Source organism: Sinohyriopsis cumingii, chromosome 14 (assembly GCF_028554795.1).
Source record: "Sinohyriopsis cumingii isolate HCF-2022 chromosome 14, ASM2855479v2, whole genome shotgun sequence".
NCBI classification, from domain to species: domain Eukaryota; kingdom Metazoa; phylum Mollusca; class Bivalvia; order Unionida; family Unionidae; genus Sinohyriopsis; species Sinohyriopsis cumingii.
The window spans coordinates 51,983,603-51,999,761 of record NC_142974.1 but is presented as its reverse complement, the minus strand read 5'-3'; the positions used below and the strand labels follow the sequence as shown (position 1 = coordinate 51,999,761).

The following is a 16,159-nucleotide window of genomic DNA, read 5'->3' as shown; positions in this document are numbered from 1 at the left end:
TTACAGAAGAAAGCTTCCAGAAAATATTACGTGAAACCACTAATACATAAAAAGAATAAAAGCAGTAACTAAGATTTTTATTGCGTAAATATTGGATTATACAAATATTATGCGTATATTGACAAGTAACAAAAATGATTGTTAGATAGTCTTGTTTAGAATTTGTAAGTAATATAAAGGTGACTTTAGGTGCTCAGTTCATCCTAAACGAATAGACTGTATATGTGTGCACTACGTTGACAAACTGAATAAATTCCACTTTGTATGCTAAAGTATAGTAAAAAATCTGTGACGTATTGCTGCATAACACATTTAACAAGGTGCATAAAGGTTCAATATTTCGCCCATATGTACCATTTGGAGGTCTTACTGCACATATGTGTATGTGTGTGTGTGTGTGTGTGTGCGTCAGTGTGATTTGGATTTTTAACAAGTCATAGCGCTACGATATATGCAGTGTTGCAGTTTAAAATGATATTTATCACTGGGGCCTTATGTCCCAAGAGACACAATATCCTGACACCAGGCAGACCAGTCCTAACACTAACCTCATAATAGGGAGCGCCAAGCAAGGTATCTGCTAGTACCATTTTTGTCAGTTTTTGGTATGACAAGGCAGGGGTTCGAACCCGCGATCTCCCTCATCCTAGGCTTAATCACTGCACATGAAATATAACCCATATTACAATTGTATTTACGAATTTCATGTTTGTAAATAAATTATATTTGAATATACAATGTTGTTAACAAAAGATGTAAACATTATATATTTGGCGAGGGTCAGTGTTTGATGACAAAATATTAAAAGCAATTTATATTGTTGTGGCTTTAGCGCCATTTTCAGCACATGCTAGTATAACGGCCGGTATAAATGGCGGAGGAAGAACCCGGAAAACCCTGGTAAGAACCGCCGCCCACGGGAAACTACTGCTAAGCTACCTGCTCACATACCCAAGTTAGCCTATCCAGAGACTTGAACCCACGCAGAGGTGAGATGGCAGTGTTTCTTATTGAAGTGCTTTAGATAACTCGGCCACTCTGGGTGCAAGAACGTAAAGTTTCAGCATGTGCTTAATTTGATCATTAATAAAGCTATGAACACGTGTTCTGGTTTACCAGAGTTACAGAGCGCAGTGTAATTAGATGAAGTATATTATTTTGTTAATCTCTCGGATTTTTGTACACAATAAGTTAACTTCGGGCAAAAGTGATTGATTGCCCGTATATTTCTGAACTTTGACTGACATTGTCATATGATCAACAATAGCATCATATTCGCAAAGAAAAATACGTGTCTTCAAGTGCACGTTGCATACGATAGATCATAATTTACTTGTATTACATTCATGAACGATCAATGTACATAGTTTCCTTTAGTAAGAAAATGTTCAGGTCTCAGAATATAGATCAACCAGTAACACTAGAATGATTATTCTTTCAAGAGAACATGTAACTTTGTCAACTCCACTGTCACCTCTGGGTCCACCATTAACATGTATCGCCTATGCCTTGATATCGTGGACATATTATACGAGGAAGAGTCTATCTGGCATACTTAGAAATGTTCAGTTAATAGAGACCAAAAGGTGGTATCAGGCTTAGGATAGTAAATCAAACATGACTCAGATCACAGTTACTTTCCCTGCATCTGCTTGTCAGTTATATACTTTCCACTGAGTTCAAAGCATCCAAACTATCTTCAAATATTCACTAACATGAGGTTCAGGTCATAGGTTATCCATAATTATGTCAGAGAGTCTGACCTGCAAAGGCATCAACGCGCTATGGTTCTCAGATTCACTTCAGGGCACGTATTAATGCCATATTACACAATGTGCATTGTCGCCAACAGACAATCGCACCATAATTTTCATATTCGAAAGAATGAACAATTTATTTGAAATCAATACAATGATTACCTGCGTCTAAGCCAATGATCATCACCAAACAAAGATAGCAAAAAATAATTTTAAATAAGACTAGGACTAAGTTTGTTGGTATTGTCCCGAAAGTAATGTTTATGATCCAGATGATAGTAACGAAGTTTCGTCACTATCAACGATAAGTTTGCTGAGTGTAAGTGTTGTGTATGAACTATATAGTATATATTGCTTTAATGATTACAGTTCGAAGTAACACAACGCAACAGTCCTATACCTCTGTTCAACAGGGCACGGCCTACACTTGCAAACAAGGAAGAAGAACGGAAGACTAAGACAGTTATTATACAGGTATATATAGTTTCTTTGTGTCACCAAATATCTCTGTCATGTCATTATGTTTTTCCACTTGATACATTAATCACGCTATGTCTTTGTTTATTAATTGAGTCGCAAAGATCACACAAGTATTAGTAGATTATGCTAAAATAATAGATTGCAATGAAAATGATACGTTATACTTATTTGAAAGTCCTGCTCAGCAATCAACAGTACACCTTTTTTTGTAAACCAATTTGTTCTTCATTTATCTATGGCATATTAGCAATGATGCTTATACGTGCATAATCAACAGGCATTACAAACATACCGTGGCTACTGCATTTAAATAGTTCAACACTCTATCCATTTTACTTCCATTTCAAAAAAAAAAAAAAAAAAAAAAATAACAAGCCGGATCTGTCTACTTAAACTGAGATTTCATGTAGTTTCATAGATTTATCTTCATATTGCAAACGGATAAAAATATATACCAATAATTACAGAAGGGATATGCCTAACAATACATTACCGGACGCGCAATGCCCCATACATTTAGGGTTAGTAATGTATGTTGATACAACATAACACACGTGGCTAATATGCATTGAATTATATCTTGCTGATTATTAATCATGCACATCCACGACAGGTATAACTGTCATCTCTAGACTGGTAACCTCAGATATGATAGAATTAAATGACTTTAGTTCGAAACTTAAGATAGTGTAATGAAAAAATATGTCATTATGATTTTAATGTGAATACACTAGACAATCTATGATGGCGTTTATTGCAGCTAACATTTCTTGACACCATGAAAGTAGTAATGTGGGACGGTATAGCCTCAATGGAAAATCCAGTGTAAAAGGTAAAAAGTCATTATGGCCTCAAGATTTATAGCCTCAATGGGAATTGGCATTACAGTCCCTTGGGACTGTATAGCCTCAAGACTTTTTTAGTACACCCTGGGAATGTATACCCTCAAGGGAAATGGAATAGTGGATTTTTATAATGACAATGGAAATATAGCGTCTGAAGTCACGGTAGGGGAGATTGGTAACACTGTAGCAACTAGGGGCAGGTGACGTCACATGACTAGGCAAAGAGCGGTGTGTACATATATATCACATACAACAGAAAACAGACTAAACACTGATACAACAATTAAAATTTGAAATGGGTTAGGCAAGAAAGTCAATATCTTTTCGAGATCAATGAGGGGCCCTGAAAAGGGCCTTTGTCTTCTTTTGCTTCTTCTTCTACTTATTCCAGTTGTTCCACCATCTTCTACATTTTCCCAATATTCCTTTCTTCTTTTTCTTTTCTTCATTTTCTGGCATCCAGTCAGAATGGCCCAATGCTCTGAACTTCTCCTGGACTTTGATCCAGTTGTTATTGAGCCTCCCAAACTCTTCCTTTTTCTTGTTGTTTTCTCGGTATTTTCTGTATTTAGTCCAGTTGTCTATGACCTTCCTGACTACTTCTATCATCGCTTTCGTCATCTGTTCTTCTGCTTTCTTCAGCTGACTTACTCCCCACTTTTTGAAAGACCACTTACTCCATTCCAAAATGTCTTCTAGGAAGCACCTGACTCTTGTAAGATTATATATGGCCTACTTGAATGAACCTACTCTCACATAGGGAGTGTGAATCAAGCTTCACAATCTATTTTCTTCATCTTCTATCATCCCTTGTATCATCTATTTGGCTGACTTTAGACTATTGGCATCGTCCAGGTACTCTTCTAACTTCCATTCTTTCTCTATCCTTTCCACTACATAGGTAACATCCAATATCCAATAATATATCCCTATCAAATGATGCAACAGCTCCGTCGCCGCCAACATCTTCGTTGTCTTTATTCCGTAGAATGGCGCGAATGACGGACGCCTGATATTTTTATATCCAAGCACCGATGTGAAGGAAAACATCCCATACTTTTCTCTTCACATATTATCTACTGTCCACACATTCACGAGAAGACAAATAACTAACCATGTTATATACTATCCACACACGGGAAGGAGAAAAACAAACCCTTTCTTTACTATCCACACACACACGAAGAAGCATAATGAAACCCAAAATCTACTATCCACACACGCTGAGAAGCATAACAAATCCAAATTATACTATCCACACACGGTAAGCAGCATCATAATCAACTATCCACACACTTGAACGAGCAAAATCAATCCCGAACTATACTATTTACACACGTGAAGCAGCAAAAACATACACATATTATCCTATCCACACACGGGAAGGAGCAATAAGATAGTCAAAATATACTATCCACACACGCGAAGGAGCAAAAACATAACCGTAATCTACTATCCACACACGCGAAGCTGCACAAAACAAGACCCAAACATACCATCCACACAGAATGGAATGTTTAATAACCACACACTCTACTATTCACACATACGTACTTAAGAGCTTACAAACCCCAATAATCCACTATCCACACAAACGTACGTAAGCACTTACAAACACAAACAGACACACACACACACACATCAACACACACACACACAATCATACCAGGAAAGGAGTTAGTGTTTATATTCACACTACTCCACATTCACACATTTGCAAATTCAATAGTGTTTCTTTTCTAGAGTTTTCGTTAGCCCTGAAAAGTTCTGATTTTCTGGAACTTCAGAGGCCCCTGGCTAATGCTGGCATCTCCCAGGTCTGGCACCACACACATACATCTTCTGCTCCAATCGTTCTCCCAGTTGACTCTATTGGATGGGAGTGCAAAGGCTTGATGGTTAGCCTCAGCACACCAATCTTTATTTACTGGGATTCTGAAGTTTTCCTGTCCTCTGTGCCACAACCGTGTATTCCGAATTTGTTGTGCAGCTACTGGTTCTAGCATCCTTGCCTCCTGTGTATGATGTGGTTGTTGTTGTGGTTGTGGTTTTGTCTGCCTTGCTGGTGCTACTTGTGCAGGTGTCCTCACCATCGGCTTCCCCTCACTTTTTGCCTCATTATTACGTGAGGCAGGATCCCTTTTTAACTTTTCCTCCTCTTCCTTCTGTCTTCTCTTCTCCTCCTTCTTTATCATTGCTTCTTCCACAATAGCCTCCGTTGCCAGCTCATTTAGGAGGCGCCTGGAATGCTCCAGATGCATTTGAAGTTCCATTAGTTTTTTCAAGTCTGCTGCTCATTTTCACTGTTGATCAATCAACGATGGGTAGCCAGACTGACGAGCGTTTTCCAATTTATACTTGAAGCACGGACGGGAAGGAAAACATCCACTGATACCCAAATCTTACATTACCCATATAATCACCCCAAACGCGCGGACCTAAAATGAACACTATTTTTTTACTGACAATCACTCATTTAATATTTTTTGATAAGCGACTGAAACAAAGGACTTAGATTCACACTTATTAACCAAGATAAAGAAATCATGTGCTTATAGACGCACTTCTAATTTTTTCTAACTGACTGAAATACCATAGGCAATGGAATGATTATTTCTTTTCTAGAGTATGGGGTAGCCTTGAAAAGGGCTTTTTTTGTGTGTGGACGAGGAGCTATGGCAATCTTTTAGGTTCTAAGAGTGCGGCCGCCTCTGACGACAGGCTTTCTCACAGGATAAGTTCTGCTTCTTCGGAAAGAGAAGAAGAACACTTATGGTGTCGACACGACAGTCAACAAAGCCTTTGTCAGGTTTCTGTTGCTGATGCTGTTACTGTTGCTGCTCTCTCTGTTCTCTCTGCTGTTTTTGAAGTCTGTATGTCGCTGTCCATTCTTCTTTCTCCCTGTTAATTTATTCTCTGAAGAGCTCTTCTATCAGGTCTAAAGTGATTTTTAACATTCTGACATTCTCTCTCTCTTCAGGCTTCGGTATCAGACTTGTCTGATACGATGCAAATTCACGTAGGCTTCGTTCAACTTTGCTAATCTTGAGCACATATTCGTAGGAGGATGAGTCGACAATGGATGGTCAGACTGGAGACTACCCCGCTTTTATGGTAAAAGCACGGACGCGAAGCAAAACATCCCTACACGGTTTTCGAGTCGGAACGCTAAATTAGTGTGATGTGAGGGATAGAGAGAAGTCAAAGAGCATGAATCATGATACCCATAGCAAAACAAATGACAAACGCATTTATTTTCAAAACACAACATTTTTATTCAAATAACTCATAACTAACAATTAACAAATTGTTTCAACATTAACCATTCAATTCAACTAACAAACATTTATTTTCAACTAACTATATATTTTGGACACGGCTGACAACGTTGTGAATGAAATTGTGATTTCGACTGTTGGAAGTCATTGGGCCATTGATGTACACTACGTTTCCTAGCTAAAGACAAAAGATAAGCATAATGGTCACAAAACCATCGATCTACATTCTCATTGTTTCTAGAAGAATGACGATCAAAATAAGTCACTAAATGTTCTAAAGAATAACCCAGACTGCTATGATGCAGAAAATACACACAGGTTTGTCCACACACCAATGAATCTGTACCTTGTAATTTCACATAATTGAATCTTGTGGTCTGAGCATTTTTTATCATAAAGTCAATGATATCGTCTTCCAAAGGGGACAATCGATACGAATCGAAATTTATATCCACACATCCTTCTTGAGGAAAGTAGACGACTAACCAGTGGGTTCTTGGGAGATGACTGTCGTTCGTGTTGATCACATAGGCTTGATGGTCTTGAGGTTTGCGATGAAGGAGTGCATCTTTAGCACATACGACAGGATTCCAAGAAGCAGTGTACGAACTGTGGTTCAAAAGGTAATACAGTTCCCAGGTATCATGTTTGTGTTGTTTTTCTTGATTTTTCTTCACGGGTGATAATAAGTGATCAATTCGATCCTTCCTTTCTCTTGGAAAATGTCTGACAAGTAAACGGGTATTAGCTCCGACTTCGTACATTTGTCTAAGAGAGTTTCGATGCGACGGATCTCCAGAGGCGTTACTGGAGGACAAGAATATTTACGCAAGCCTTTATACCACGGATCAAACACGAATTCTTCCGAAATGAGAACGAAAAAACTTGGCAAAAGAATCGTCGTCGGAAATGGCTGGTAATTCGGTTTTCTTGATGAATTTTATCCTCATATCCATGTCCCCACCCAACATGTCAAACAATTCAGGACAAAATAAAAACACAGCACTTTGCTCCCCTCAGGAAATTTCATCAGGAGACGACGTGCTACCTTATGGTACTCAAGTGTGACACTTTTTCTGACACTCTCCAAAGCTTGACGAAACAAGACATTAAACCTGGATGCAGTAGTGCTCACCAAATGTTGACTACTAAAATAATAGCCTGAGGGAATGATCAAGTGATAGATCGTCTTTTGCATTTCTGAGTTATGTGTTTTCTTATCATATTTTACATGGGTATTCAAGTACTGTTGCATTTGCTCGTCATCAACTTCGGCCGTAAAATAATTTTGATTGAGAAGGACATTGAGGACTTGGGTCGGGTGAATGATTTCCACTAAAGCCACTTCCCAATGGACTTCATGATCTAATTGGATGGCCTGAGGTAGTTTGGCCGTGTAATAGCACAAAGTGTTATTGGGAAACACGTGCATGGAACTGTCACTGGGTAAGGTTAAGTATAATTGGTTATGGTGACTCATAATTTCAGAGTTCTGTAGCTGTCCGAGTGGTTACTGGAAGTCAGAGGAGTTTATCTGCCCAAAACGGGATTAATATTGTTGGAGTGGTGACTGGCACTGGCACTGGACACAATATTGCCGTTGTTACCGTTCAAGGTCGATTTCTGTGAGGGATTGGGAAGAAGGTAACCGATGCATCTGCTCAATACAATGGTTCCAAAACAATCAAAACTGGGTGGATATCCTTTCCAACCTACTTTACGGGTTCTGTGTTCGAGAAAGCTTTCGTGCACGTCGTCCTCTTTTTTGATTACACGTTGTAACACGGACAAGTAAAATGTTCTTTTTAACACTTCTCCGTTCATATCTTCCAATTTTTAGACGACAGGATGACGGCCATGCACTCGTCCAGTTTCACGAAACAATTCGTTGGTCCAGATAGGTAAGTAACCTTTGTCGAAAGTGTGTTTGGTTTTGCCTATGCGCACCCAATCTCCTACGGTCAACACTTCACTTTTCTCGGGACAGCCCCCGTCGGGGACGTACCAAATGGACGATCAGAAACCAGCACTTCGATGTCGGGAGTCACCTCTTGCAGGGCACGTCCAATGCTTCGATGGTAAGATTGTTTGTACGCTTTCACCAGGTGTGGTAAGACGTCGATGTACATGAGAGCATGATGATGGGCAAAATATTTCCACATGCGTTCTTTCAAAGTGCGTTGAAAACCATCCACGATGCTGACCTTATTTTCAGGATTCTCGGTGGTAAAAAGTGAATGTCACGTTTCTTTAATTCTTTTTGGAAAGCTTGGTTCAGAAATTCGGTGTCTTTGTCCATTGGCCGTCGAAGAGGGTGACGACCACTTTGTTTCAATACCCGTTGCAGGGCTCGTACTAACCCGTTGCTCGATTTGGAAGTCAATGGCACGACCCAGGAAAATTTGGAAAAGACGTCGATGACACAAAACAAATATTTGTAGCCACGATTGTAGGTGGCCAAATGAGAAATATCGGCCAAATAAGCTTGCCATTGATGATCGATGCCTTCCACTTGGGTGCGACTTCTGGAAAACATGCGTCGAATGGGTTTGTGTAAAGTGTAGGTAGCTTGTTCTTGTAACCATCGTTACTCTTGGAGTAAAAGGAGACTTTTCAGTCGAGATTTGGCAGCACGATACAATTTTGGAACTCCTCCGTAACCTGCTGGGATGGATCGTAGTAAATGGTGGTTAACACCTTTTCCAATTTTAGTTTTTTGTTAATAAGTTACCCACTCTTCGCTGATACTACTTTAAATGGGGAGAAAGGGTGGCTTGGAAATTGATTTACGTGTCCAATGGGCCACAGGGGTAGAGGGCGAAGCTAGTGCTGGAGGTGGTACTGGAATGGCTTTGGTCTTCTTTTCTTTTTTCACTTCTGGTTTCCCTTCTTTCTTTTTCACTTCTGTCGAAGGAGGGGTGGACATTATCTTTTTAACCCAAGTGGGTAGAGCTGTTTCGTCTAAAGCTTTCTGGTGAAAGAGTTGCAGTAGTTGCAAGAGTTTACCGTACTTTTGCGATTATTCTGTTTCGGACAAATCGTGGCGATCCATCAGTGACTGCAATACATGTTGTAACTGGGACATCTCGGTCAAATTAGGATTGTGGGCAAATGCGTTGTTCGTTGCTCTTGCCAACGATGGTATTCCATCCATCGTTTGTAAGGCACTAAAGCTAGTTTTGCCCTTCCATTCAATGTCAGGGGTCAATTATGAGATCTTGGGACTCCAGATGTCCTTTTTATCTTGCTCCCACGAGTCCTCCCAACATGGTTCCCAAGACTCTTTTCAGCAAAGGGCCAAACAAGAGTGGCAAAATTCCTTCGCGTTGGACCAACATCTTCTATTGACGAATGGGGATTTTATTTTGAACCATTTGGCGTAGAACGTGACGATGTTTGCCTAAGTACTGTTTCTGGTGTTTTGACAAAGGGATCGTACCTTTCAAAACGTTCAAACAACATTCGCACACGGTATCGATGACATCTTTGGAGGCCGTTTGAATAAGTTTTTTTTCGCATGTGTGGAGAAGCTTAGGGCAGGACAGATAACATGTCCCCATGTTTGACTAAACGAGGAGGTAGTCCTTTCCTTTTCTTTCCTTTGGGTTTAGAAGAGGGATGTTTTTCTGGGGGGGGGGTGACATATTTGGTTCTTCAGGAGCACAAAAACACTGATACCAATGCTTTGTCTCAGGCCTTTTTTATACTGGAACACGTCGCCACTGATTGTCTTTACGTCGTATCAACTTGAGGACAGGCATCACACGTCGTGCAAGGGTTCGCAACGGACTAAATCGAGCCAGTTCTTGCTTGGACAAATCCAGTAAACTCTGTAACATGCCCGATCTCTCTTGGACTTTGATTTTGGGAGCAGGTACTTTGTGAGCAGCGATGCACGGCTGCGAAAGAGGAAAAGGGTGTCACCACTGGAGGAGAAATTCTTGGAGACGCGGGCTTCCATCGTGTCATCAACGGAGAAGTGGATGAACCTGACGCTACCGGAGACGCGTTCACTGTCGTTGCAGGTCGTGGTTTGCGAATGTAGTTTTGCGTCCAGCCCGAGTCCCTCTCTTGCGACTAAAGTTGTTTTATGTGGGCTTTTCTTTTTCTGGGGACTTCTCCTGTTTCTTTTTCTGGGGACTTTTCTTTCTTCCGGGGTTGTGACTTGATGTTGACACCGTTGTTCTTTTTCTTCTTGGGGCATCGTTTGGTTTTTTTCTTGGGGAGAACTATGGAAGCATTAGGATCCCATCTTACGAGGGAGCGAATGATGACACCTCCTAGAGTACCGCTCCCTCAAGGTTTCAAAATGATTTGGTTTTTGGTTTGAGTGTCGATGCGGTGATCGGCCAGTTGGGTCAAAGCTACTTTTGATGAGAAATCAGAATGATGCCTTACAGTAATTGACGTGCTTTTACCGTAAACCATCGTAAGACTTCTTTGAATCTGGCTTCTAAGACACGAGCACGTATTTGTAGATTTTTTTTCACGACTGATGCCATAGAAGGGACGAATCTATTTGACGGGAAGATGAGACTCAAAGGACGTCATGTTGACACTGTGTGAGACAGACGCAAAAGTGTCCCAGGTTTTTAAAAGTCGAAGACGGAGACATGTACAGGACAGGTCCTCCACCAGTGGTGAAATAAATGGGTACAAAATCGCAAACAATCGGGTGTAGTGGGTTTCAAATCGACGAGTAAATAGGTATGTGGAGTTTGAGTGGCATCTTCGTACACCCGAGTGAGCCAATGCGTTGCCAACTGTTTGGCTAAGACTTGCACTTCAGTGATGTAAATGCCACTGGCATTACGATGATGCCCTTTTGCGCGTAAACCAAAGTTTAATTTCTCCTTCGTCTTCTTCTAACATGAAAATGACCAAATGGGTTTGACGGGGGTCAGACACGATTCCGTCGTTTTCGTTATGAATGCCTTCCACAAACACGATGTAATCGAATTGACTTTCTCGCAAGAGGCTGTATGCCGATTGCCACTCTTTGTAACACCACACGATTCGTCGAGGTGGACGATCGATCAAATGATGTTTATGTTCGATCAAACTTTTGACAAATTATGCCTGAACCGCTAGGTCCAGCAATGAGCATGTTAAAGGGATGGCGAAGATACAAAGCCTCCCAAATGGCACGATCTACGTGTTCGTCGATGACTTTGAAAGTGGAAGAAGAGGGAGCAGAGACAGTAGAGGTAGTCATAGTGTCAGGAATGTCACTTGTGACACGAAAACAGGACACGTTTATTTATGTTTTAAAAACGAACACGAAAGAGAAAACTACATAAAAGCCAAATGCTTAAGTACAACGATAAAATGCACATGAAAACGAACAATGTGGAATAGAAACAAGTCTCTATACAACATGTTTTGGGTAATGTTCTGACAAATTCTACAGGGGGTAATGTCACACAAGTGTCCTCCCGAAAGGGTCTTTTAGGAATTCACATGACAGTCCTGTCCTTGGTGACGGGTTCTTCTGGTTCTGTCACCAACACAGGCTGAAAAGTGACTTTTTTCTTGGACGTTAAAAGGAAGGATCGCAATTCTAAAGCATACTGGGCCACTTCTTGGGTCCAAATATCTAGACCCCATTTTTTCCAGTCACATACATCTGTCCAATGGGGGTGTAAGTCACAAGCTAAACACACATCGTCATACACGTCTTCGGTAGCAAAAAGTTGACGAATCTTCTTTTCCCGAAGAGATCGAGAATTATGCAAATGAAAACGCAAGGCTTTGAGCAAAATGAGTCTCTCGTGACCATTTAAGGTCATTTGGGTGGTAAGTACTGTTCGTAAAGAGTCCACAAGGAATCGGCTGGTAAACGAAATCCCAGAAAACAAGTCATTAAGACAAGCACCACTTGTCGACCCAAATAGAACGGAAACAGTTCTTGTGCTAAGTGATGGTAATCATCCACGGTTTGAATACTGTCATTTAGTTCCTTCTAGGGAATCTGTTTAATCACTGTTGATAAAAGCCTTGGCATGGTAGCCTGTTTTTATACTATCTTGTTTTCGGAAGCAATAAATGTATTTTCTACCCAGAGATCTTCGTTCTCCAGTAGGAAATCTAAATCTTCCAACCTGTAACCTCCAGTTCAGAGTTCGTTCAGAAGTTTTCTCTTCCACTAAGCAGATATTGCGTAAAAGGTTTTTGTAATCCTTTAACTCTTCTTCCTCAATTCGTTGCAGTAGGTGAATCTCGAAGTAACCAAAATCATGAACATGTTGATCATTAGCGACCTCGAAGTGTTTAACAAGGTCTGACCACTGGAACTCTTTCTCATGAATCAGTCCTCTTATAGCATTCTGGTACCAGTGGTTCAAACACCTGTGACGTAACGGATGCAATTGTTCTTTACGTTTCATTTGAATTTTGACCTATTCTCGGTAAATGCGTTCTCTGAACTCCACAGGTAAGCCACTATCGATGAATAGGTCAGTCAGTATCATTGAATGTACAATATTCTCCTAGAGCAAAGGTAATGAACATAGTGTGTAATTTCTGGCCTCTGCCATTCAAGGTAACGTCCAAGAATATCAATGAAATCTTATAATGTAAATGGTCTTAAGCGGTATAATAGGATCAACGTACCCATTATCGAGAGAAATCTAACACATTTGTTAACTGTTTTCACTTTCCTCTTGTGAATTTCTCGAAACATAGGTTCTATAGTTACCCATTGAGACTTTGCTCTGGCAAGTACCTGCCAAACTTCCTTGTAGATCTTCGCTTGCAGTTAGTTTGGTAAAGATTCAATATCATTTTTAAAATGGGGTTTAAATACTGGTCTCGGTGATGTCCAACGTAAAACTCTTAACCAATCTGGTTTCTCCAACGATATGGTAGGCTACTTCAATGACTCGGTCTTACTAAAGGTAAGTAGTGACAATTCGGGGACCCTCGAGCATGTTCCAGATAGGCTGCATCTTGTTGTTCCCACTGGTGTAGTGACACAAGACAACTGAAGCACTTGACTTTATCCCCTTCGCCAAGTAGACAAATCCAGCTCTGGCTAATTCTTCAGGGGTTGGTCCTCTCAGATACTTAGGCCATTTTCCTTTGAACGATTGAAGACAATTTTCAAATTCGCAGTATTCAGGCAAACGCACAGGGAACGAATATTCGTCTTTCACAGGTTCTCGATGAGGGTAGGGTGACATCGACAGCAGTTTGCTCAGGGCTGAATGACATCGTTTGGGTGGTAGACGTGAAGGTTGACATCCAGAATAAATACCAGCAAAGTGTCCACAATAAGGAGCAGCATCGCTTTCGCATCCATCAGGTTTGGCACGCACATCATCACTTATATGGTAGATGTAGTGATACTAAAGTTCCCATGATGATTTACTGCATCACTGATATCACAGCGTACAGCATCGCTCTCATCGCAAGACATCGTAGTCTGCTACGCAATTACAATGGTAACCGCATGGACACTTACAGTTTCCTTACGGATATTTTCCGTCGCAATGCATGGGTCTTATCCATCCAGTATTAGTCACACTGTGGGAAGGTACATTTCTTAACAATCCCCATACTTGATTGATGTCTCTTTCATAGGATTCATCTAGTTCGCTTGGTCTTGATAGTCACAATAAACTATCAATCTAGCATATTGTTCCTTTTTATACCAGTCGCAGTGAAGTCTCGAGCTTGTACATCGTTCCTTTTGTATGTCTAGTTTTGGAAGTATTTCTTTTTTTTTCTTCCTGGACAACGGTACTACCTTCTCTAAGGTACCGTCATAATTGTACCATAGTGTGATGGATGGAAAGGCCATAGAAAGGTAAGGACATTGAGGAGACCATCGAGTATATTCCAGAATAGCTGAATCTTTATAGGTACATAGATCCATTCGTAACTTCAGACCGCAACTAAAACACTGTACTTCGTATCCCAATCCAGTCTCGGGTCCCAAGTAGACAAATCCTGTTCTAGCTAAAACAATCAAAGTAGTTAATCCCTTACTATCCGTAGGCCATTTTTGAAATGTTTCCAATCGACGGGCACAATCACAATATTCAGGCAAGAAGACCGGAAAATGGTAGGGTTTCAACTTTGGGTTCTCACTGATCCTCTCATTCGATTCTTGCTGTGACGAAGTCATCCTTCTGGTGGGTGGCTATCCTCTTACAATCAGTTTTTTATACCGACATGTCCATACGGCAAAGTGAAGTGATTGGGATGTCGAACTCGCTTCTGGTACACGATTTGATAGACTTTTTCCAAGGGTCGACTGACGATTTGATGAGTGGGTAAACGTACAATCTTGTTCGGCTGGTAGGTGGTCACTTTAAAGTTTTCATCCTCTCCAGATTGCAAGGCTTCTTTCAATACTCCAAAGTTGACCACTCCACTGGTGCGATAATTCAGAGTCAATCCCTTTACTTCACACTCCGTGTGCAATTCCCCTTGTTTGTCCCGGTATTAGTAGCCGTAATTTGTATTACCGCCACTAGCGAAACTTAAAATCTTCTCGTCGGGGTGCTCGTCTGTCCAGCATCCTAAATGGTCTCCTTCGATGTTAGGGTGATGTTAACCCGTGCGATCGATGTAAATGCAACTGTCCGTGTCAAAGTACGGGACCCGAACCACTAACAGTTCTAAAGTTTCGTCCAATTTTAAGCGAGAATGGGCTGTCACGTTAGCCGCAATGATGACATTTCCAAATTCCTCGGGTTGTACAAAGTCCAGATCTTCTTCGTAATTGACTAAGATCAAATCCTCACGAACGACGTCCACGTGTTTCATGTATTTGGTTTGGACGTGAATCTTCTGGAAGTAGAGGGAAGGTTCTGTCAAATATTTCGTCTTGGGTAAACACTGTCGTTGTGCCATTTTACCCCACAAACAATTTAACATCACTTTGGCAAACGATCGCCTGCCTTCGTTTTTTTTGATGTGGTCTAAAGTAATGCCTATTGTTCCCAGTATTTCTCTTTGAATGTCTTTTGGTCTTCGGGAGTGTGACACCAAGAAGGATAGCCGCTGCTTCTTGTTTCAGTTTCAAAAAGGCATCCACGTAGTCTGCGAAAATGCCTTTCTGAGTTAGGTCACCCTTGTGGTATTGTTGTGTCTTGGGAAAGTGGTAAGTTTCGTACACTTCTAACAGTTGGTATCGCATGTTCAGAGCTTATAACAGTTGGTATAGCATATCCAAAGCTTTAAACAATTCCACGCTGACCCACGTCCCCGTCAAGGCGAATTTTTCCTGGGTGTACTGACAAAGCTGGTCTTGGTTACACGTTTCGGCAAAAGTACGACACAAGGGAAACATCCGTTTTCCTTGGAAATGGTGAGGTACCACGGGATGGTACACGTCGGTGGGAGGCAAAACTTTGCATTTGATCAAGCCTTCGTATTGTCGAATGCGGTCCAGGTCGATGTATTCCGTCAGCAATTGCGGGTGTCCTGCAGGAAAGCGACAATATTTGCACACGTAAGGATACAGCGAACACACGTCCTAGTATTTGATTTATTCTCCTTTCTCGTCGTCAGCGTGGTACAACAAACAGGTGGCATTTGTCCTTCCTCCGTACAAACCGTCCCTCGGATTCAGGGGGTCCATCAACTGGTAACTTTCTAGAATGCGTTTAAACTCGGGATCGGTTTTCAAACTATGATCTTACTCGTGTTCCTACATTTCCACTACTTGGTATCCTTCCTGGTCTGGTACAAGTCTTCCATGGTTCGTTGTAAAAACTGATTTGTAATGCCTAGTTCAGGGTAACAGACGGGACATCTGTGAAATAAGCAACCGTTAAACTCATACACGATC

The 16,159-nt window shown here is 41.0% G+C and overlaps 1 protein-coding gene across 17 annotated transcripts in view; it reads left to right on the top strand.

Moving 5' to 3' along the window:
• LOC149783799 (uncharacterized) overlaps positions 1–16,159 on the top strand; it is a 71,937-nt gene that overhangs the window by 18,214 nt on the left and 37,564 nt on the right. For all 17 annotated transcript variants that reach the window (XM_089932021.1, XM_089932019.1, XM_089932012.1 and 14 more), the window contains one exon: positions 2,127–2,231. In XM_089932021.1, the coding sequence (XP_089788147.1) occupies positions 2,127–2,231 (105 nt within the window). The remainder of the gene's footprint in view (positions 1–2,126; positions 2,232–16,159) is intronic.